This window comes from Oncorhynchus tshawytscha, linkage group LG18 (assembly GCF_018296145.1).
Source record: "Oncorhynchus tshawytscha isolate Ot180627B linkage group LG18, Otsh_v2.0, whole genome shotgun sequence".
Taxonomy (NCBI): domain Eukaryota; kingdom Metazoa; phylum Chordata; class Actinopteri; order Salmoniformes; family Salmonidae; genus Oncorhynchus; species Oncorhynchus tshawytscha.
Genome location: NC_056446.1, coordinates 15410821 through 15435696, shown reverse-complemented (window position 1 = coordinate 15435696; position 24876 = coordinate 15410821). Strand labels below are relative to the sequence as shown.

At 40.9% G+C, this 24876-nt stretch overlaps 1 protein-coding gene across 9 annotated transcripts in view; it reads right to left on the bottom strand.

Annotated features, from left to right (window-relative positions):
• Nucleotides 1-24876, bottom strand: part of trdn (triadin) — a 50057-nt gene that overhangs the window by 14466 nt on the left and 10715 nt on the right. For all 9 annotated transcript variants that reach the window (XR_006079262.1, XM_024377977.2, XM_024377975.2 and 6 more), the window contains 17 exons: nucleotides 22086-22112; nucleotides 20505-20531; nucleotides 16542-17936; nucleotides 5675-5713; nucleotides 5477-5542; nucleotides 3480-3524; nucleotides 3278-3319; nucleotides 2979-3023; nucleotides 2637-2675; nucleotides 2483-2530; nucleotides 2172-2228; nucleotides 1942-1989; nucleotides 842-1090; nucleotides 554-595; nucleotides 431-469; nucleotides 178-207; nucleotides 45-92 (listed from right to left, as the gene is read on the bottom strand). Coding sequence is in view for 8 of the 9 variants with exons in the window: in XM_024377977.2 (XP_024233745.2) it covers nucleotides 45-92; nucleotides 178-207; nucleotides 431-469; nucleotides 554-595; nucleotides 842-1090; nucleotides 1942-1989; nucleotides 2172-2228; nucleotides 2483-2530; nucleotides 2637-2675; nucleotides 2979-3023; nucleotides 3278-3319; nucleotides 3480-3524; nucleotides 5477-5542; nucleotides 5675-5713; nucleotides 16542-17936; nucleotides 20505-20531; nucleotides 22086-22112 (2286 nt within the window). In the remaining variant the exon portion in view is untranslated. The remainder of the gene's footprint in view (nucleotides 1-44; nucleotides 93-177; nucleotides 208-430; nucleotides 470-553; nucleotides 596-841; nucleotides 1091-1941; nucleotides 1990-2171; nucleotides 2229-2482; nucleotides 2531-2636; nucleotides 2676-2978; nucleotides 3024-3277; nucleotides 3320-3479; nucleotides 3525-5476; nucleotides 5543-5674; nucleotides 5714-16541; nucleotides 17937-20504; nucleotides 20532-22085; nucleotides 22113-24876) is intronic.

Genomic DNA, 24876 nt, shown 5'->3' with positions numbered 1-24876 from the left:
AGTACGCAGCATGTTATTAATAATGTACGGAGTAAAAACGGTACCTTTCTTCACAACAGCTGGTTTGAACTTCCCTTTGGACACCGCAAGTTCTAGAAGGAAAGAAAGAAATAGAAACTATCTGACTCTATTTAAATACAGAAAGCAATGATCCCGTTCAATTGTATAAACACTTACCTTGCGTCTTAACTTTTCCTTTAGGAGACTCTGGGGGGGGAAAAAATGAATGATTGACAAAATATAAGTAGAAAATCTGATCGATGTGTGTCTGCTATGGTGTAATACTTATAAGCAGCTATCTTACCTTTGCCTGAAGTAACTTCTAACACTGAAACTCTTACCATTGAGTTCATTTACATAACGAGTACTGAACATACACAGTTTCCAGTTAGTGTGAAGGATGATTTGGTATGTACAGAGTCTCTCTTACCCGTCTTTGAGGCAGCTGCCTTGGTCTTTTCCTTTGGAACTAAGAGTGAAGAGGAATGTGTTCCGATCAGACATGAACAAGTTATATAAGTTATCCTTTTGTATCAACACAATATGTTCGTACCCTTCTTTGTGGAGGCAGCCTTTTCTTTGGGAGCCTGTGGTTCTTCAATGGAAAAACAGTCTGTTAAGAGTTTCCTTTCAAGCACAGTATAAAGGGTCAATAAATAAATAAAATATTGAATTGAATATGAGCATTTTAATTTACATGGAGGGAATATAAGCATTGTTTCTATCTTTGTGGAAAAGTAATATTCATATTATTTGCAAGCACTCTGTCCCTTTAGAGAAAGATGACCTAGTTCCAATATCAGCTACTAAGTTAGAGTTAACGTTCTGAGATAATAATTACCTTGAGTCGATGGAGCTGGTGCTGGTCCAGGTGCTGGTCCAGGTGCTGGTGCAGGTGCTGGTTCAGCCGGTAGAACTGGAGCTGTTGGTTGAGCTGGTTGAGCTGGTGCTGGTTGAGCTGGTGCTGGTTGAGCTGGAGGAGCTTGATAAACTGGAGGAGCTTGATAAACTTGATAAGCTGGAGGAGCTTGATAAGCTGGAGGAGCTTGATAAGCTGGAGGAGCTTGGTAAAATGGCTGAGCTGGATGAGCTGTTGGAATGGGCAGTGGAGATGATGGAAAGAAGTTGTAAATTCAAATGGAACCCAGATGACATATCTCATCATGTATTACGTACAAGGTTAGCTAGTTACAATTGCATGTGACGACAAGGAGAAAAAAGTAGCTGAGGTGGTGAGCAACTATGGACTAAACCAGGGACGTTAGATAATGTTAAACAGCAAGAAAACAGATCAGTTAGACTTCTATGTACAATGCCTTTTCATTGCATACTTGGTAACCATGTACTATACTTAAATGGTACTGAAGTTATAAAATATGGTGCACGAAAAGTAATTCATTTGACAGAATGTAATTGAAAATAATAAAGGGCTTTTACATGTATTTTTTTTTTGTAAACACAAGATCTTTGAGGTGAGAAGCACCAGGAAACACCAAGAGACTGCTGGGAAAAGCCACTGCAACTCGAGGAGCTGACAGACCAATAAAGGAACATAGTACAGAACAGTTTAAAGATGTAAATCTTTAGTATTTTCAAAATGGTTGTTGCTAACACTACTCACTACTCACTACTCACTACTCACTACTCACTACTCACTACTCACTACTCACTACTCACTACTCACCCAGAGATAATCATTAGAAACCTATACAAGGCCATAAGGACGTAAGGACATACAGTAAACAGAGGCTGTGACGCAAATAACACTCAGCCCTAGTAACTAGGGCCTGGAAGTTTTCCTGGTCTAGTCACATGGTCAAGAGAAACTCCTCGCCCAAATAACAACACAGAGCTCTGCAAACAAAATGTCAGGCACATTTAAATATCGTTAATGTTGACATTAAATGCCTGATTGGCAAGAATTAAAATAATACCAAATACCTGTCATAGTTGTAGGTGGAAATGGATTGTCTGTGAATATATGATGCACTGGAAGATAAATGGAATCAACACCTTTTCAGTCAAGTTTGAGAAGGATATATTACCCTGGACATGTACAGGACTGTATTATACTGCAATAGAAGAGTGACATACAGTATACAGAAAAACAAATACCACTGATATTGTACAGTATATTCAGGAGGTGCTTTAGAGCATACGTGTATACTTACAATACCAGCCTGGAGATGATGATGGCCAGTAGACTGGTGTGGGTTGACAGGCGGGAACTGCAACATACAACAACGCACATTCATACAGAACCTACATACGTTGCGATATGTTTAATGTATTCAATAACCTTTTGCTTGAAAGAATGCTTTATCAAAGTACATGTTAGAAAAACAACATGCTCAAAAGGTGGTCCGATTCGTATCTACTGTATGTTCTCTCTCATTCTTGCATGTTCTCTTGTACTGCTGCAATGTGTCCTAAGATGACACAGTGCTACAGTATCTAAACATTTTTATCTCTACAAATGTACCTGGCGCAGGTGCAGGTGCAGGCACCCCAGCATCTACATGATGAGACTCTGCAATGTGATAAAAAAAATGAATAGGTGTTGGACAAACATAACACAAGTACCTTTACAGAAGGACTGTTACAACCACGGTGTGATTATTGCATGACTGAGTTACCTTCCTTTGTGGCCTTCGCTTCCTTTTTAAGTCTTAGTTCTAAAGGAGGGAAAGGGAAACGGTACGGTACAATGGGGTTACATCTGATGGGTGACTTTGAAGTCTTTTCCCACCTCCGCCGCTCTAAAGACCTTCATCTCCCCACTAGAACTGATGAATGGTGGGAGGCACTGAGAAAGAATACCTTTTAATCATCGAATATACACTTTTCCCTCCATCTAACTACACAGAAGCATGTACTGTTCTGCAGTGTAAAGGACATTGAGGAAGATTTGAATAGATGTGTACATACACGGCTAAGTCATTCACCTTGGGCTTGTACTGTATTTCAGAATGTCCTACCTCTCTTCCTGATCGCCGCTTCTAATTCCAATTTCCTTGCAGCCTCTGGTTAAATGACATAGTTGGAGATACAGAGATTCAGCCACAAAGTGATCTTAGAATAATTACATTTATTCATTGTTTCATTTTGTTTTGTTTTATTCAAACAACATTTACAAACAGCTTTTCCCTGTTATTCAGTTGAAATGCAGCAATAGGGTAGGCTATTGCCCAAGATCACTTGCCGTTCATCTTATAGACATTTTTCATCTGCTATTTCAGAAATGTGATAACGAGCTGCAAACATCGATGATTCCTACCTCTCCTTTTTTCCTTGTCAACTGGCCTGCACATGTCACGCTCTTTATGACAGAAAAGGGGAAAAACAATCATGAATACGTGTCATTGGTGTTCTTTCTCATATCTCGAGCAACTATTACTTTCATTGTGTTTCTTCCTTACCTAATATTCTGTATGATCAACATTCAAATACACAGTAAAAGTACAGAAAACACATAGTACCTCTCTTAGCTCTCACTACTGGTTCCTTTTTAGGGGGCTCTGCCTCTGAAAATGAACGCAGAATACATAAGGGAACATTCGATCCACATTCTTGCTTAGCACTGTAGTTGCATGCCGAAGATGGAAGCAAGCTTTTTGAGAACACGTTCAGGCATGTATTGCTGTTTTATAATAAAACCATATTATATTTTTTTTAAATGTATGAAAATGAAAAATGTGCGAACATTTAAATAGCTTAGATCATCATTGGCATTATTATATTGAACAGCTAACTGCTTATGTCAAATGTAGCAAAGAGGTGAAGCGGATAAACCATCAAGAATATACAATTCGATCTTTGTTCCATCTTTAACTTTGAAAAGATACCTCTGATCAATCCGGAAGAGAATGAAAGACCCTCCACTAGTATAAAGATCAACAGATTTGCACTAAGATTGAATTGGTTCAGCCGTCCCCTCTAGTCTCTATGCTACTTTCAAAGCTACATGACATCTCAGCTTCACAACACAAGCTCTTCCTCTCGGGAGTGGCCATTTGAACTGTGGACAACAAAATTGGTATAGTCAAACATGTTACAAAGTTCAGTTTTGAAAAATTATATTATTAATACATTTTAAATTAGGCTCAGACTCAGCTAACACATATAATATGAATGTGTTTACAGACCAGTGTTAAATTTCGATTGTCTTTAACCTTTTATCTTACTCTGAAAAAGGTCGTTTCAAGACAAGCAATAGGACACTTGAGATCCTACAAAGTCAACAACTCAGAGTGCATACTTTATCATGCAATGCTCATATAATGTGCCTATCTAGCATACCGCTATCAAACAGAAAACACATCGACGCAGTGTATAGATATAGACATACTGTATCCATCACCAATGTAGATGTGCCTCTTTTCAAACAGCAGGGGCCAGCATTGTGCCTATTGCAGCAAGCTTCAATACTGCCATGCTCTCTGAGGTCTCAACGTACTTCCAGTTACAAACATGTTATCAAGACAAAAACCTGAACACTTCAAGTGAAAGCTTACAAAAACATGCAAAACGTGAGACCAGCGTTACTGCCGCATATAATTTACAGCATACATGGATGCATCACAGTTTACAGTACTTTCCATAGGGCATTCGAGCGATCTTTTAGTTACTGGTCCAACGCTCTAACCGCTAGGCTACCAGCCGCCCTACACATTGTTACACATTGAGAGTTATATATTGAGAGTGCTGCTCTGGGCCTGTTAATGGCTTTGCATTCCTGTTCCTCTACTTCTATATAAGCTCTTACTTCAACAGGGACCAACACCCTCCGTAGGGAGCAAGAAGAGATACACCACTGTGCTGCTATTCCTAACCACACGAAGGATAAAGTGACTCGAACATACCTCCCCTGGCTAATTCCCTCTTGACACTTTTAGCTATATGTCACAGATATACCGTCAGTTAGTGAAATGCATCCTAATGCATGGCTTATCTAAACCTTTCCACTAGATGGCGACTTTGAGAAGCAAAACCAAGGAAACACCAACCATAACGCAATATGAAGTCACTGAGGATTGTCATTACAGAACTTGAAATGAATGTTTGGAAGAAACACTGCAAGTTGTAACAATGGACTTCGCATTCCTTGAGAGTTAGTATGTCAACAACACCATTTAAGCCACAAATGGAACTTACAACACGGATATCGCCAAACCAAAGTTTTAAGTATTGCCAATAGACCCATAAGTCAGAAACAGATGTTGAGTCTACTACACATAAGATCCTCTCAATGTCAGAGGATACTTCTTGACATTTATAAAGCTTCTCTCTACAGCCAGTTCTACATTCAAGATGAATTCGAAACTAAAGCAATGCAGAAAGAATCACTCCAATATTTTGTCATACAAATGCATCTGGTCCATAGGGGAACAGGGGTTAGGAACAGGGGTTAGTAATGAATGGCTCTCACTTCTCCATAACCATGCATGATATTGATCTATTATCGGTATATAAATACCTTTCCCCTCCGTTGGCTCGCTTGTGGCCTCTTTGGGCTTGGATGAATGCATACAAGGGCACACTACTGTAAAATGGAATGCATAGCTTTAAGACTACATAGAGCGGAATAGATCATTGAAATGTGCAATTCACTATTTATAATTGTTTCTTTTTCACTTATATTCAGATCATTACAGACCAGGCTGTTCTGATATACCTTGTTCTGCAGGAGGAGTAGCTTGCTTGACCTTTAGTTCTGAAAAAGAAGTAGATTTACTGATCAATACTAATAAATATATAAACAGCAAAATGGTCTGGTATACTAAATCCTCTTCAAAATAATCAATCAATGTAAACGTAAGATGGAGCTCTTTTTCTTTGATGTCACACAGATATCACCTCATAAAAGACCTGTCGTACTACGCTCCAAGAACAGGGGGAAAGAAAAGGTAGGTGAATCAACAGACAATTAATAGAATGAATTATTCAACCAAGAGGGAGATTCTTTTCTCCTTGGAAAATCAATATTCATCCAAAACAAGTGCTTTTCAGAGCTAACAATAAGCATGCTTCCTTCTGCAAAAGTCAGAGCTCCTGTAGCGTTTACATTATGCATTCATAAATCAAAAGGTTATGACTGGAATTAATTTGAAAAGTGGAGACAGTAAGTCACAGGATGCGAATATGACAGCTTTATTAGAAATCTGGATTGCTTGAATTTGTCAGAATTAATGTGACACATTTTGATTAAACGGCAACCTTTCACTGGAGAGATGAGATCTTCACAGCAAACCTATCTGGCTGAAAAGAGTGGCACATGACATACAGTGGGGAGAGCAAGTATTTGATACACTGCTGATTTTGCAGGTTTTCCTACTTACAAAGCATGTAGAGGTCTGTAATTTGTATCACAGGTACACTTCAACTCTGAGAGACGGAATCTAAAACAAAAATCCAGAAAATCACATTGTATGACTTTTAAGTTATTAATTTGCATTTTATTGCATGACATAAGTATTTGATCACCTACCAACCAGTAAGAATTCCAGCTCTCACAGACCTGCACCTGTTTGAACTCGTTACCTGTATAAAAGACACCTGTCCACACACTCAATCAAACAGACTCCAACCTCTCCACAATGGCCAAGACCAGAGAGCTGTGTAAGGACATCAGGGATAAAATTGTAGACCTGCACAAGGCTGGGATGGGCTACAGGACAATAGGCAAGCAGCTTGGTGAGAAGGCAACAACTGTTGGCGCAATTATTAGAAAATGGAAGAAGTTCAAGATGACGGTCAATCACCCTTGGTCTGGGGCTCTATGCAAGATCTCACCTTGTGGGGCATCAATGATCATGAGGAAGGTGAGGGATCAGCCCAGAACTACATGACAGGACCTGGTCAATGACCTAAAGAGAGCTAGGACCACAGTCTCAAAGAAAACCATTAGTAACACACTACGCCGTCATGGATTAAAATCCTGCAGCGCACGCAAGGTCCCCCTGCTCAAGCCAGCGCATGTCCAGGCCCATCTGAAGTTTGCCAATGATCATGCATGAGGAATGGGAGAAGGTCATGTGGTCTGATGAGACAAAAATAGAGCTTTTTGGTCTAAACTCCACTCGCCGTGTTTGGAGGAAGAATAAGGATGAGTACAACCCCAAGAACACAATCCCGACCGTGAAGCATGGAGGTGGAAACATCATTCTTTGGGGATGCTTTTCTGCAAAGGGGACAGGACCACTGCACCGTATTGAGGGGAGGATGGATGGGGCCATGTATCGCGAGATCTTGGCCAACAACCTCCTTCCCTCAGTAAGAGATGAAGATGGGTCATGGCTGGGTCTTCCAGCATGACAACGACCCGAAACACACAGCCAGGGCAACTAAGGAGTGGCTCCGTAAGTAGCATCTCAAGGTCCTAGCCAGTCTCCAGACCTGAACCCAATAGAAAATCTTTGGAGGGAGCTGAAAGTCAGTATGGCCCAGCGACAGCCCCAAAACCTGAAGGATCTGGAGAAGGTCTGTATGAAGGAGTGGGACAAAATCCCTGCTGCAGTGTGTGCAAACCTGGTCAAGAACTACAGGGAATGTATGATCTCTGTAATTGCAAACAAAGGTTTCGGTACCAAATATTAAGTTCTGATTTTTCTGATGTATCAAATACTTATGTCATGCAATAAAATGCAAATTCATTACTTAAAAATCATACAATGTGATTTTCTGGATTTTTGTTTTAGATTCCGTCTCTCACAGTTGAAGTGTACCTATGATAAAAATTACAGACCTCTACATGCTTTGTAAGTAAGGAAACCTGCAAAATCGGCAGTGTATCAAATACTTGTTCTCCCCACTGTAGCTGCAGATAACAGAGAAAAGAATGGTGGTTACCATAGCGTTTGAGGCCATATGTTTCATTTGGGAGATACAATTTCAGGATAACGCAATACTTCCCGTTTGTGTAAATCCAAATATCATGCTACAGAAATCAAATCTGGAGCTGCTTCTCAAGATGCTTTCGGGGGACATTGAGACTGATCTCATTGGAAAGATTTTAGCCCCAAAACAATACTACTCAACCATGTGGTCTTGTTTCTGTCTTCTGTGAACTATACTTTCGTAGTTTGAACAGGCGTGCTAGAGAAGATACTGCGTATGTCCTCATCATCAACAGGTAAATGCTTAATGGCTGTAGGACAAAACAGGACAAATGAAACTATAAGATCATGTCACGATCACTGATCCGTTACACTATATGCTCATGTATCTGTTTGCTGTTTATTTTTATATATATATACTAGTTTCCCTTTCTATCATATTACAATATATGTTATTACGCAAACTGTAGTTCGGAAAATTGTCCTTCTTTCTCAACCAGCTACAAACACAACAGAACATCTAGTGTACAATAGACTGTCACGTTCTGACCTTAGTTCCTTTTTTTATGCCTCTATTTTAGGTTGGTCAGGGCGTGAGTTGGGGTGGGCATTCTATGTTTTGTTCTATGTTTGTATTTCTATGTGGTTGGCCTGGTATGGTTCCCAATCAGAGGCAGCTGTCAATCGTTGTCTCTGTTTGAGAACCATACTTAGGCAGCCTGTTTTCGCCCTTGAGTTGGGGGTAGTTGTTTTCTGTCTCTATCTCTGTACCAGACAGGACTGTGTCATTTCTTCTGTTTTGTTATTTTTGTTCTAGTGTTCAGTGTAATTAAAAGATCATGAACACGTACCACGCTGCACCTTGGTCCTCTCCTTCTTCCACCTACGACAGCCGTTACAGAACTACCCACCACAAAAGGACCAAGCAGCGTGGTAAGAAGGAGGAATGGACATGGGAGGACATTCTGGACGGGAAGGGATCCTACACATGGGAGGAGATCCTGGCTGGAAGGGATCGCCTCCCATGGGAACAGGTGGAGGCAGCCAGGAGAGTGGAGGCAGCAGGAGAGGTGAACCAGCGGTACGAAGAAACACGGCTGGCAAGGAAGCCCGAGAGGCAGGCCCAAAAATGTATTGGGGAGGCACACGTGGGGAGATTGGCAAAGTCAGGTAGGAGACCTGAGCCAATTCCCCATGCTTACCGTGGAGAGAGAGTGACCGGGCAGGCACCGTGTTATGCGGTGTAGCGCACGGTGTCCCCAGTGCGCATACATAGCCCGGTGCGCTACATCGCATCTCCTCATATCGGCCGGGCTTGAGTGGGCATCGAGCCAGGAGGGATGAAGCCGGCTCAGCGCATCTGGTCACCAGTGCGTCTCCTCGGTCCGGGTTATATGGCACCAGCCCTACGCACTGTGTCTCCCGTGGGTCTGCACAGCCCAGTGCGTCTTGTGCCTGCGCCGGCCTAAAATCAACATCCAGTCAGGACGGGTTGTTCAGGCCCTTAGTTCGAGACCTCCAGTGCGCCTCCACGGACCGGTCTATCCTGTGCCTCCTCCAAGGACCAGGCCTCCAGTAGATCTCTCCAGCCTGGTGAGTACTGTGCCTGTTCTACGAACAAAGTCTTCTGTGTGTACCTCCAGTCCGAATCTGCCAGAGCCTCCCTCCAGTCCGGACGCTCCACAGCCTCCCTCCAGAGCCGCCCGTCAGTCCGGAGCCGCCAGAGCCGCCCATCAGTCAGGAGCCGCCCGTCAGTCAAGAGCCGCCACAGCCGCCCGTCAGTCAGGAGCTGCCAGACCCGCCCGAAAGTCTGGAGCAGCCAGAGCCGCCCGTCAGTCAGGAGCTGCCAGGGCCGCCCGTCACTCCGGCGCTGCCAGAGCAGCCCTTCACTCAGGCGCTGCCAGAAACGCCCTTCACTCCGGCGCTGCCAGAGTCGCCCTTCACTCCGGTGCTGCCAGAGTCGCCCTTCACTCCAGCGCTGCCAGAGTCGCCCTTCACTCCGGCCCTGCCAGAGTCGCCCTTCACTCCGGCGCTGCCAGAGTCTCCCGTCTATTCGGGGCCCGCTGAAAGGGTCCGTCCCCAGTCCGGGGTCGGCGGCGAGGGTCGCCGCTCCAAAGGCGCCCCCTAAGTGGGCCCAGACTAAGGTGGAGTGGGGTCCACGTCCCGCGCCAGAGCCGCCACCGCGGACAGATGCCCACCCAGACCCTCACCTATGGGTTTAGGAGTCTGCACCTTTGGGGGGGGGGGGTGTACTGTAACGTTCTGACCTTAGTTCCTTTTTTTATGTCTCTTTTTCAGGCTGGTCAGGGCGTGAGTTGGGGTGGGCATTCTATGTTTTGTTCTATGTTTGTATTTCTATGTGTTTGGCCTGGTATGGTTCCCAATCAGAGGCAGCTGTCAATCGTTGTCTCTGATTGAGAACCATACTTAGGCAGCCTGTTTTCGCCCTTGAGTTGGGGGTAGTTGTTTTCTGTCTCTGTCTCTGTACCAAACAGGACTGTGTCGTTTGTTCCGTTGTTGTTTTTGTTCTAGTGTTCAGTGTAATTGAACACTAGAACAAAGATCATGAACACGTACCACGCTGCACCTTGGTCCTCTCCTTCTTCCACCTACGACAGCCGTTACATAGACGCTCATTTGATGGAAACTTTTTTCCATTCCAGTTTAAGTAGAGCCTTTTGCAAGACATGACAAAAATAAACAGTTATCAATAAATGCTGTTTCGAAGCTTAAGGTCAAACCACTTCACGAGACAGAAGAAAAATTGAAAGTTCCACAGACATTAAAGGGGAATGGAAACACTTCCGGAAGTAAATCTAAGCAAGAGATGTATTCAATCCACAAATACTAAACATGTTAGCTGGCGTTCTGAATCCTAGTGTGTCCACTCCCCTTTAACATAATACTTTTTGGCGTGGCAAGGTGTCCTCGGATTCTGAAGAGAATGAATTACTCATACAGTACACTGTAAGTGGACATCTGTACTTAGTTTAGAAGAGTATTGTGTAGCCTATCGGAGTGATTGGTTTACAAAAGGATCTAAATGTATGGAATGCATGTAAGATAACTTTGTGCAGGCAAACACTACAGCTGACAAAGTCAACAAGTGCATAAACAGAACAGTATTCAATAAATACATATTTACAAAGCCCCATGTCTGCCATATCAGAATGGACAGCGAATCCATACCAGTTTTATGATATCATGTTTCTAAGAGAGTTGCAGGGGCAAAGGGGAGTTGTTCCTCTCAGGCTAGCCTACAGGCGCTCCTGTAAGTCCACTGTATGGATTCAGAACCTAGATTCCCATCTACTGCATTTTGGAGGAAATAGGACAGGGGTTCCCCATCTTTTTCTGCTCCACAAATTGATGTAAAAAAAAATCATGGGACCCCAATTAATATGTTAACTTGCCTGTTATCGCTGTGTGTTTATATTTACTCAATACTAGTCTACCCCAGGCTGCCTCAACACATAATACTGCCATCCAGGTGTAGTCTAACAGTGTAGTCTGGGAACCACTAAAATAGCGTATGGACAATTCCACAGTAACAGAATGATGCTGATACTCCGATTTTTCGCTTTCAAATGTATGTCAAACAAAAACCAATGATTGCCCAGACTATACAACTCTACTGACAATGTTACAAAAACATATTTACTTGAAGAGCAGTGCAGACACAAAGTTTGTTAACAGAAGGACGGGGTCGTGCTGTTTGTGCTGTCCTTCTGTTACAAAACGTTTCATCTGCACTGTGCTTCCAAGTAAATGTGTCCAATTTTATGTGGAATTTCTCAAACGTCGTCCTCGAGTGGTAATGGTTTGTTTAACTTTGCAATCATTGTTTTTCTGTTTGGCATACATTCAAAAGTGATAAAGCTAAGTCATTCGTCTGTCATAGCGTCATTCTGTTATCATGGAATTGCTCGTATTGCTGTGGAATGGCCTTGTGGTTGTGACTCACGGACAATAACACACACTGTGGTGGTATGGATGTTGTTCTATGACTTTTCAATTATTCAGATGCTTGGCTGAATGCAAATGTGGTCATGCTAACACAGAAGTCTGCTAGCAAGCTCTATTGAAAACAAAAAATATCTTCATCAAATGTCAGAATTCGACATCCTTACACGTCCTACTTGACTATATCACTCAAAATAGCTTTAGGAAGCAATACCATTGACCTGAAATATAATGAGAGGCATGGCATTATATCATCATCTAATAGCGATGAACAAGGGTTCGCATCAAAGGCCATCATGATTTCCCTCTCATACTGTAGCCGATCCTGTCCTGCCTCTCCACAGGGACTCTGGCTGTGCAGAGTGTACCTCCTCCCGATAGGGACTATAGGAGAGTGAAGATGATGGTCTTTCATGCAAACACTTGTTCATCGCCATTAGATGACGATGGCTCCTGTACAATCATATGAAATTGTCTCCAGCCTATTTGATGTTTAGATGTATACCTCAGAGCCATGACAACCCTTAGCTTTGTGGGAGCTACACTGTCATTTCCAGTTGCACTCCCGTTTGCTACCCGAGGTAATCTGGGCATCTCTTTTACTCTTGAAACCCAGAGAAATCTATACATTTCCATTCCAGTCACATCACATTTCCCTCCAATTGCAGATCAGTTCATTCACAGCGTGTCTCCAAATGTAAACAGAAATGGGAATGGCAATCCCCAAACATTGAGAATGGAATTATATCTTGGCTGTGTGATGAGTGTCCTGAATGTCAAATCACAATGAAACAAATATGTTGTAGCAGATGTGGATGGTTTAGCTGTTCTGTTTAAATGTGACCGTGGCCATTCTATATGGGGTCCGATATCACTGGAGGGAAAAACATCTGCCAAGCCTCTTAGTGTAAGCATGGCACATCAAGCAGCAGAACTATTCCTTTGATCACAACTCAACCATATCAAATTATTATTGTTCTCACTGCTACCAGGTCAGATAATATGGAATTTCAAGCTGAGGTACCTCAACGGAATGCATAGCTTCTATATCATCCTGATAAAGGTTTGATTGAAGTCTTTGTGAGGGGGATCATGTTTTGGTCATATTTTAATTAGCCCATTTGAATGTTGTTGACCATTTTGCAAATCTGTTAAAGTAAAGGTACCAAAAGAGTAAACATCCTTCTCCATGCATTTCTTTCTCCATAAGATGATTCAGGAATAGAGATGGAGTGCTGAACTAAAGCCGCAAGGGTAAAGTTTAAAAAAATTCAAAGCCAGACCACTGTTATTGATCAGGTCTCTGAGGTAGTTAGTGGCACAGCCTGTGACACAGTCTTCTGTGCAGACATGCCAACCACCAGACATATATTTCATATTGATAGAAGAGAACAGATGGGAGAATGAGTAATGTAGAAGATGGAGAGAGATCAAAGAAGTGGCCTAAAGCCTTTCTCTCCACTCCCACCCCCCTGCTCCTCCTACTCTACTCCCTCGTTCCCTCTATTCAAGCACGCCAACTGTACGCTGTCAACTCTGTTCAATATCTGTACAGCAATTAATTGAACACATGACATAGATAAATTGCTATGGAACATGACACTTTTCTCTTCTTCGACCTATTTCTTATCTCTTCTCATCCCGTGTCTAACATCAACCCTCTCTTTTTATTTACCTTTGGCTGTAGGTTCTACCTTCTCGGGTTTAGGTAATACCCTCTTGGGCACTGGTGCTAACCCCTCTCGTTCAGTGATGGGTTCTACCTCCTCCTCAGGTTTGGGCTCTGCTGTCCCTTCCTCCACTACCTTCTCTTCCAGAGCTTCCTCTATTGTCAGCTCTGGTTCAGCAGATGGTTCCTCAGTCTCCTCCTCCTCCCCCTCCTCCTCCGGTGCTTCTGAAAGGATGATCTCTGAGAATATATTCACAGCTGGAGCTAAATAGTTTTGCCAGGATTCAATGCATCAATGCAGAACCAAACTTAACGTTAGGGGATATTATCCAGCTTTTGTAAGGGTCATGTCGACTTTCAATGGAATAATATTGCTACTAACATCAGTAGGTTACATAACATTTGGTACACATTTGACCTCCACAAGTGAGAAAAGCATGAAACGATGGTTCATTTGCATCTGCAATCTCCTCTGTCTTTTCCTCCTATACTTCTCTCTCTTTAGCCTCTTCAGAAGGTGTGGTTACTTTTCTTCAATGGGCGGTGTTACTGTAATGCATGCAATAAGTCATATTAGAAAATCTAATCAGGGGCCTCTCAAGTGGCGCATTTCATGGCATCTTTTGGCAATAAATATCATGATGGCTTCAATATGAATAGACTAATCTATGAGCACTGGTACATTGCATGATAACGTTTAAGTATAGCCAAAAGTATTTAGATAGCAAATTCGAGGTTCAACATTTTTACAAAGAGGGAAGAAATGAAGTATCTTTACTCAAGCCAGCATCATTAGTAATATACTACTGCTATAGTACTACAAACTATTACACTATTAGTAACTATTAGACTATTACTAACTATTAAACTATTACACTATTACTAACTATTAAACAATTACTAATCTTACACTATTGCTAACTATTAAACTATTACTAATTATTAAACTATTACACTATTACTAACTATTAAACTATTACTAACTATTACACTTTTACTAACTATTAAACTATTACTAATTATTAAACTATTACACTATTACTAACTATTAAACTATTACTAACTATTACACTTTTACTAACTATTAAAGCATTACTAATTATTAAACTATTACTAACTATTACACTATTACTAACTATTACACTATTAAACCATTACTAACTATTACACTATTACTAACAATTAAAGCTAGACTACGGGGACATATTAGTAAAATATGTGCCTGTCGTGAGTAATTATGATAAACAAATATGATATAAGATAATGAATTATAATCAATTTCAAAAATCATGAGTAAAATACTATTCTTTCTACAACACCTACTACAATACACCGCCAACTTCAACTGCTGGAGTAAAAAATAGCTAGCCACAGTAGTTTGGTAAGTGGCAAGTTCACACATGAAAGCTGACTCTGGTACCCCATGCCTTAAAGGGATAGTGGGCTGGCAACCCTACAGAGCAACAGCAGCTGCTATCCTCTGATCTACACAGCATGAATACAGGGATTTCTATCAGAACCCCCAGAACATGCATGGCCACACACATCTCCTCACCTGATGTAATTAATACTCATGTCTTGGTGGGTTCGCTGCCAAACCTAACCTGTGTATCATCTTGAAATACGTCCAAATAAGACTCTTTCCGATTTATCTAAACCAGAACATAAAAAAATGTGTGCCACGAACAGTGGTGGAAATGTACCCATTGTCATACTTGAGTAAAAGTAAAGATACCTTAATAGATCATGACTCAAGTAAAAATCTCCCAGTAATGTACTACTTGAGTAAGAGTCTAAAAGTATTTGGTTTTAAGTGTCAAAGTAAATGTAATTGCTAAAATATACTTAAGTATCAAAAGTAGAACTCATTTCAAATTCCTTATATCAAGCAAACCGGACGCCACAATTTTTTATGTTGTACATTTTTTACGGTTAGCCAGGGGCACACTCCAACACTCAGACATAATTTACAAATGAAGCATTTGTGTTTGTTTAGTGAGTCCACCAGATCAGAGAAAGAAGGGATAACCAGGGATGTTCTCTTGATAAGTGGGTGAACTAGACCATTTTCCTGTCCTGCTAAGCACTCAAAATATAAAGAGAACTTTTGGGTCTTAGGAAGAATGTATGGAGTAAAAAGTACATTATTTTCTTCAAAATATGAATAGTAAAATAAAGATACCCCAAAAACTACTTAAGTAGTACTTTGAAGTATTTTTACTTAAGTACTTTACACCACTGGTCACGAAAACAATAATGTGTTATAATTTTTCCTGTTTTGTTGTGGTAGCTAATCAGCCCGATATTGGGAAAAATACAATCTACACAGGCCCTGTTACAGAGAGAGAAAGAATCTGATTACCCAGGCAACTGCCATCTTCTTTGGTGGTTGCCATTGAAATGTAAAATGTCATTATGTACTGAGGAACAGAAGATCATATTTTGTTTTTACTGTATCTACCTGTGCCACTGTGGTTGACAATAACAACATGATTATACTCATTAATTGTACTATTGTATCACTGTATTCATGTGTCTTCCATCCTTCCATCATGAGGCTTCCTTACACTCTTTATATTATCTGTGTCAAATATCATAATTTAATATCATTTTACATATCATGGGCAGTCTTTAGGTAACAATTAATGCTAAATATATCAATATGATTGAAGGCCTTGATACCAGGAACAATATGTATTCATTATTGGACTAACACCATGATAAATCACCAGCCATCACTCATGGATAAAAAAATATATATATTTTTGCGATGCTGTATAATGTGACAGTAACTCTAAGAAAGCTTTTGTTTTAAGACATATTGTTATATTATGGATCAGTAAAAAGTGTGTAATATTCAGACACATTTTAACGCTTATCGGTATTCTATATCAGATTTCAGTCCGGTACTAATCATGAATGGTAATATCAATAATGTACCCTGTGTCATTTTAATTCTGACCAGTTAGTTGATAACAATGTATTAATGATATTATCTTTCTCATTTACTACACAGGTATAAGGGTTATGCATGATGATGAAACATCAGTGTAATGAAAGTTATTGGTCAGTACCTGTCAAAAGAAGGTCATCAATGTCATCATCATCATCGTCATCATCCTTGGATAGATCATCTTCTTCAGGTGCTGAGCTATCAAAGGCTTCGGTTATGATTTCATTATCCTCGTCGTCATCTTCTTTGCCGATCTCTTCAGCTGAATCCTTCACCTCATCATCATCATCATCATCATCATCATCATCATCATCGTCTTCTGTGTCATGAGAAATGTCTGCGACATCTCTAACAGTCTCTCCTGAATCCTCGACTGTTTTGTCATTGTCATCGTCATCAACGACGGCACCACTGTCTTCACTGACTTTGCCATCATCGTCATCATCAGTGTCCTCTAAATCTGTAGAGTCATCAGTTGTATCCTCAGCTAATGTGTCTGAGATATCCATATCCTCACTATCAGCAAGATTATCATCGTCATCTTCTAGGTCAATGGGTTTAGTATCATCATCTGTTTGGTCAACATCTATGCTATGATCTTCCTCATCAACATCATCATCATCATCATCATCTGCAGTCGAAACAGGAGCATCATCTGTGGCTTCATCACTGGCAGCAGCAGCAGGACCAGCTACAGCATTTTCATCCTCTTCATTATCACCATCATCATTATCAGTGGAAGCATCAGCAGCAGCATCACTGGCATCCTCATCTGTAATTACTTCAGTTTCAGCTTCAGCTATGGTGTCATCCTCCTCTCCATCATCTCCAACAGAAGTGTCTGTCTCTGTGTCATCAACATCAATCAGAATGGGGCCCTCATCCTCATCAATCTCAGCAATGACCTCTGCAGCAGCTTCATCTTCACCTTCATTTTCCTCTGCCACCTCATCAGCTGCAGCTGCTTCTTCCTCCTCCTCTTCCTCATCATCAGTCTCGGCAGCAGCCACCTCTGGAGCAGCCTCTTCCTCATCCTCATCATCAGCCTGTGGAGTAGCCTCTTCCTCCTCCTCCTCATCCTCATAATCAGCATGTGGAGCAGCCTCTTCCTTCTCCTCATCATCCTCCTCCTCATTATCAGCCTCTGAAGGAACTTCTTCCTCCTCATCATCACCCTCCTCATCATCAGCCTCTGAAGCCACCTCTTCGTCCTCATCATCATCTTCTTCAGTCGCTGCAGCAGAGTCCTCTTCATCTGCTTCACCATCATCATCATCATCATCATCATCCTCATCTACCTCGGCCTCAGCTGCTGCTTCCTCATCCTCTTCTTCATCTTCTTCCTCCTCTTCCTCATCCTCATCATCTTCTTCCTCATCTTCATCCACTTCTTCCATATCCTCATCCTCTCCATCCTCTTCCTCATCTTCCACTTCATCGACATCATCTTCCTTCTCCTCCTCCTCCTCCTCTAATTCCGCAACTGGTTCCTTTTCCTCGGCAAACATCCCTGCAACTACAGAATTAACAGCGTAAAAGTGACATTCAGTCCAGTGGGCCGTAACCAAAAAGATAACAATAATGCCCATAATTCATTATTTTCAAGACAACACAACACACTGCAACACAATTAACACAATATCTTTATTGTGTACTCATAATGCCTACACCTGACAAGCTGCTCTCTGCTCACCTGAGCCATATACACCTAGTAGTGAGTTTACACTACATGAATATCTCAGTGTGTATGTGCTGTGCTACCGTTATCATTATTTCATATCATAAACATGGCCAATATAATGCTTTCTCTACATTACTGTACATTGCAGCAGTGGAGTAAACATAATGACAGTGTTCCATGCAGGACACGTCAAATACTGCCTCCATACGAAATGACAAATGCATTTATAGATATACTTGCAGATGTTGACTTGTTTGAGGAAAATAATAGTTCAGAAATGGTCAATTCACAAAGAGTAATTCTGTCAGTGAAGAGTTATTTTCTGTGGTAGTGAGGGAGAATACTCTCATGGTTATGATGCTGATGTTGGGTATGAAAAGCAATCCAAAACATATAAAACCCCAGACCAAAAAAAACAAACAGAACAGAACAGAACAAAAACCAAACAATACAAAGTCCTGTCAACAATTAAAGCAGCAATCAGCAGTAACCCCGTTTTAGTAAAGAACTGAGGGTTGGGGCTGGAGAAATATCATCACTCTCAAATTCATAGACAGAGCTATGTACGCAAGGACTGACCATCCATGGTGGGGGTTCTACTAAGCTATACGGAATTGTTTTAAGAAGGTCGTGCCAAGGATAATTTTGATATTTCATTTAGAATTTTAAGTATCAAAAACAAATATTATGGCCTTACTGCTTGAAGAATCCAAAAATAAATATTATGGCCTTACTGCTTGAAGAATCCAAAAATAAATATTATGGCCTTACTGCTTGAAGAATCAAAAAATAAATATTATGGCCTTACTGCTTGAAGAATCCAAAAATAAATTTTATGGCCTTACTGCTTGAAGAATCAAAAAATAAATATTATGGCCTTACTGCTTGAAGAATCAAAAAATAAATATTATGGCCTTACTGCTTGAAGAATCCAAAAATAAATTTTATGGCCTTACTGCTTGAAGAATCAAAAAATAAATATTATGGCCTTACTGCTTGAAGAATCAAAAAATAAATATTATGGCCTTACTGCTTGAAGAATCAAAAAATAAATATTATGGCCTTACTGCTTGAAGAATCAAAAAATAAATATTATGGCCTTACTGCTTTTAGCCCATACAAATGCATTGAATAACCGATTCACTACATGGAACAACAGATAGTCCCCAAAGAATATGAAAAGGAAGTTTGTTCTGAAGAGGCTGTTCTATATCTGAGAGGTATAAGAAAGATCAGATATATATTTTTTGCACTAAACAGATATCTCTAGCTTTAGCTGTTGGATTGTTATGGGGATTTTTTAATTTTTTTATGCTAATTAATGCTAATGCTAATTTCCGCAGGGGCACGGACATCAACCTTTGGGGGTTTTAACGATGTTTTGAGGCTATATAGTATTTATGGACATTTATAGTGTTTTCTTGACATTGTCTTTGTTTACAAACATTGGCGTTAACAGTAAAAACAGTAACAAGGTGTGAGCGTTTCTTTGCAAGAATTAGGTGAAGTCCCCGGATCAAGCCGGGAACTACACAAAAAACCTCCCGGGGACCATGACAGAACGAGAATCCTATAGAGAATCCAATAAATGTCCTTGAGGACATCTCCAGAACCAACCAGGTAGTAGATAAAAAACATACAGGGGACCATGACAAAATGTTCTAAGAACGTCCTATAAAAATCATTGGGGACGTCCTCGGAACAAGTCGGGAACTAGACAAAACCTCCACAAGACCATGACAAAACGCCGTGAAGACTTTAGGCGGCCATTTCATAATGTCCCAGGGACGTCCTAAATACTCATTATTGTTTGCAGGGCAGTATTCACATTGAAACATGTGTTTACAAGATGCAGTATTGGTGAATTCATGCTCACACAAATTAGTTGTGTTCTTAACTAATACTATTTGTACCATAGTACTACCAAATAATAAGATACACCGAGAGAAACTGTAGTGGTCTATTTAACAACTGCAATCGACTACGACAGTTGAATGTGTATTCACTGAATTTTATTGTACTATTTGATTTTTCCTACAACAATATCAACATCTAAAAGACATGTACTGACCATATATTACAGTGATCATGAATTAAGGCTATTGGACAAGTTGTCTAGAGTAGCTTCTGGGAGTATAATTACGGTGTCTGGGAACAAATAGAGCCAGCAGTTACACACAGGTACAGGCTAGTAATATCACATTACGTCGCAATTCTTGACAGGATAGCACCCATTTTCCAAAAGTTGCTCTGGCGACAGCGCAAATGACCACATACAATCACGCAGCAAAATGCCTCAATCCCATCAAAAAGATGTATCAATCATCATCACATGCCTGATGTTATTTCCTGAAAAATGAGTTTTCAATATGAGCATCATATAAAGAACAGGAGGGCACAGACCTTGTTTTCTGGACGGTAGGAATGCAGCTATGAGGTAGGACGGAAGGGGATTCCAACAGCAAGAGTTTAGAACACAAAACAATTATTAAAACACTATCCACTTTCCTTGACAAGTACACAACGTGTGACTATGGATGGAAGTAGCCAAGTTAATACGATGGTTATGCGGAGGAAAAGTAAGCATTTTAGCAAAGCCACAAAACAACAAAACCATTTGTTAGCACTGCGCAATAGCATGATTAGAGTAAATAACCATTGAGTGTGCTTACCGGTTTGTGTATTTGCTACGTTGTCATTCTAGTTGAACTACATTAGAGCTAATGTAGTTTACATATAGTAAACATCTAGGTGTATGTTTACCTATAAACATGGAAAGCATGGCCATGGTACCTTCAGCCTCAGTTTGTTCCTCTTCAACGAACCATCGTATATCTTTTGGGACGGTTTTACAGTTAAGTGCCAAGGTGAACATCCATAAAATATCACACTCCACAAAATCTACCCCATTAACCTCAGCCTGTATCACCTGTTCAAGTCCTAAAACTTGGAACAGCTAACCTACATTAATCAATGTTGAAATGTTCCAATTTGATGAGGTCATAAAAAACAAAAACACGCATAATTTCATTAGACAATCTTTTATTTTTTTGCTTGTGCGTTTTGTCAATGATGTGAGGGCTTCTAAAGAGTGTGAGGGGAATGGCATAGTGTAGGTAAGCGGTGGGAAAATAAGCATGGAATGGTTTCAAAATACCATAGAGAAGGATAGAAGGGCAGAATCCTTAGGTATTAGACAGCAGTGTGTTAAAAGAGATTTAGGCCTACATTCTGTTAGGGTCTCTGGCACAGCCAAGCATGTAAAGCATATCTTACAGATGTAGGATCTTAATACGAGCCAGCTTGCTATAGCAGGATCCTGCAGCAACCGGAAATGTGAATTATTATGTGGATTATAATTCATGGACTTTTTTGTAGGGGTTGAAAATCAAGTCTGAAATTTCCAAGTGGAAATGACAAACTTCAGAAGCCTTTTTAAACCACAAATACACTACAAGTTTTAAAATGTCCTGCATTGCAGGAAAGTTCTCCTGCAACTGGGCGATCAAATTAAGATCCTACATCTGTACAGCAGATTACAAATGGTGTAGGTCTTGTCAGTCTGACTCCATGCGGTGACCCTGCATTTCAGCAGCAGGTTTGGAGTGACTAATCGCGCAGCACGTGTAAGCTCTTGCTGAAAGAAACAAGGCTTTCACTTCCAAAGCGTCATTAGTGGCCCGGATAAGTGAATTTTGTTATCTCAGGTCATGCCTGCTAAACTTTAAAGCCAAGCCCACGTCCTCACAATAACCTGTAGCTTTGTGTCAGTCCTTTAATTAAGGAAACAGGATGTAGAGTAGCAGGCAGAAGAGTTAGCGTTCACATTGACTGACAATAGCACTATAGCCAGGAAGCGTTTCTCGACAAAGAGGAGTTTTCCTTTCCCTAACAGCTGTGGCATAAAGAGCACGAAGGAGACGGATTTTATAATACATTGATGAATAAGTAAACGGCAAAATGAATAGATGCATGAATACAAACCTTTTTTCTTAACTGGATGTAGCTCACCTAAATAGCAGATGGGCGAAAAAGATGTCAGCTTAAGAAAGGAACCAACCAAATAGATCTAATAAAACATTGATGAAGGCAGAATAAATTATGAATGTGGATCAGAGTGGAAGAAAGGCTTTTCTTCAGCTGCAGGCAGCTTATTCTCCACTCTTAAAAATCACAAAAAATCAGTAAAGAGTACAAGTCAACTCAATGAAAGGCGGTACTGTAGGCTACACAACAACAGCAACAACAGCTAGTAGGCTACATTTGGTTTACTATGCATCTCAGAGCAAAGGTGGATTTAGTGAAATGATTGGACTAGTCAGCCATTCTTCAAAGGAGATTTGAAAATACACCAACCTCATTTGTGCTAAACCGGCACGAGCTATGAATAGCAGATATTCACACTATGATGATTTTTTCCCCCCTCAGAAGTTGGGTGAGAGGAAAATGTTCGTTCTCCAGGGTGTGTTTGATGTTTTGGGGATGTGTTTGAGATATAGCTCCTTTCAAAGCACATTAGCCTGAGGGATACAGTTTCCAGGTTGTGTAAATAAATTAAAGCAACAAATAATATTTTAAAGCTTATCCTGAGGCCAAGGATGAAATTTATTTAATAATTTGTTATTTAGTGCTATGACTCTCTATTAGGAAGTTGGCATTGCTTTGGTGTCATTGTCCTGGAAACTATACTGTGCCCTGAGAGTGGTTAGAGTGGCTAGGCTACAGTGAGACAGTGTGCCTGTTTTAGAGTAGCTACTCTAAAATGAGACCGAAATAGTCTCTGCCCTTTGAGTCGTAACTCACAGACAGCTGTCAAACCGCCAGGCAGGTCAGCATCTTTCTGCATTAGTCCACTGAGCTATGCATAGCCATTGTGGGGACGACCATTCCCTCTTGCTTTCTCTCTTTCTCTATTATCTCCCTTTGTCTTGCACCTCCACCCCTCCACAGACTCACTCTCTCCATCATTTAACAGGGAGCAGAGGTCACAGTTACGCGTGTGTGTGCGCGTGTGTGTGTTTGCGTGCGTGCGTGTGTGTGTGTGTGATTGCGATGTGACCGAGGCAAGGAGGGATGCAGAGTGGTCAGTTAAGATACGCAGAAACTTTAGTCTGTCTGACAGACACCATTGGATGATGAGCTACTGTCATACTGAATGTATACAATACAGTATGTTCATTTTGTATTGTTAATGAACTCAAATGTGCATTATGTGCCTGTTTCCTAATGCATGTTTTTACCCAATACCTACTTGTACCTTTTACATTTTAACGCACTCTATTGGCCTAGGCAGAAGGTCACTGCTCTAAGGCCAGAGGTACTGTTGATCCCCAGACGGCATAATACTACCATCTGAAATAACGTCCTTATAGAAGTGACCTAATAACAGTGTGTGTGCATCCTGGTAATGAATGGCATATGGTATGATTTATAAAAACAACAATAATGCAGCAGATGCCTGTATAAAGTGAGTCCGTCTGTGTAGGTTCTAATTGATTCACTCCAGCTCTAACTTCATGCGTGTGTTCATATTAAAACTACACTGGTTTCTTCATTGGGACTCAAATCAGTGCCTAAATGATGCGTTCCCTTTACTGCACAACAAATGTAAGTTACATTTGTTTGCCTATATTAATATTCTGTACTGTGATTCAGTTATGGCTGCTGTAGGCCTACTGTATGTGTGGTGCTGCTGCTTAATTGACTGAAAACATTTGCTCTGCCAAATCACACTGTTGTGCGTTCATTCCTCTGCCACAAATCATTACTGTTTAGCAGGAGGTTTGTCCCTGGATTGTTGTACAGTAGTTGTCCTCCACACTGTGGTATGCTTAGAGCTCCTCTTATAAAAGTAAATTTCTAGGTTGTCATTGAGATTGAATACCTGACGTCAAGTTGCCTTCCTGTTTTAATAGGGCTGGTAAAAATGCATTTAATACCCAGCTGAATCTTAGGCTAAACTAAGGAATTGAGATTAGCACCTTGGTTATATCAGATATCCTTTAGCTAACACGGTGTAAACTGCATGAGCTGATGTTGTTGTGAAAGACACGTAACATGAACTGCTGAGTATAATGTTGATAATGATGGTTTGGAGCAAGCTTGGAGATGAGATGTGCACATTGAAGTGAGCGTGGCGAGCACAGTGGGTGGTGAAAAGACACAAGCAAGGGATTGATGAGAGAGAGAGGTGATTTCTGCTTTCTTTGGATGGCTTTATTTTTTATAGAACAGTCACACACAAATGTGGTACAGGAGTTAAAAGTATCACGCTGCAGGTCGAGAGCCTTGTTCTTCCGCTTCAAAATTCTTCCGCGTGAAAGGCTGGAAAACAGTGTCCCGTTCTTTAGTTTTGGAGTTCGGGTTTGGGAATGAATGTCACCTCCTACGTTTCTGTTCTAAGCTTGTACAGATGGACGTGGTGCTGTATTTAATATTGCAATACATCATCTACTATGAGATATGATAAACAGTGTCGGGTTGATATGTGCGGTACACACAGTCGTGTGTTGAGTGTTTATTAAACCACAAGCTAGCCTTGGAAAGAAGCTTGGCTATGGTTCACAGGTTCTCAATCTGCCAGACTTATCCTGCATCGCAACCTAAGCCATACAGACTTAAGGGCTGAATTGTTACAGCCGAGCCATTAACTGAATATGTGAACCTATAGAGGTGAAATGGTGGAAGTGAAATGGTACAAATCAAACGGCTTGACGTTGAATGTGACATGACCTGCCAGGTGACTGGTCAAGTCACAGCGGGTCAGCCCTTTTTC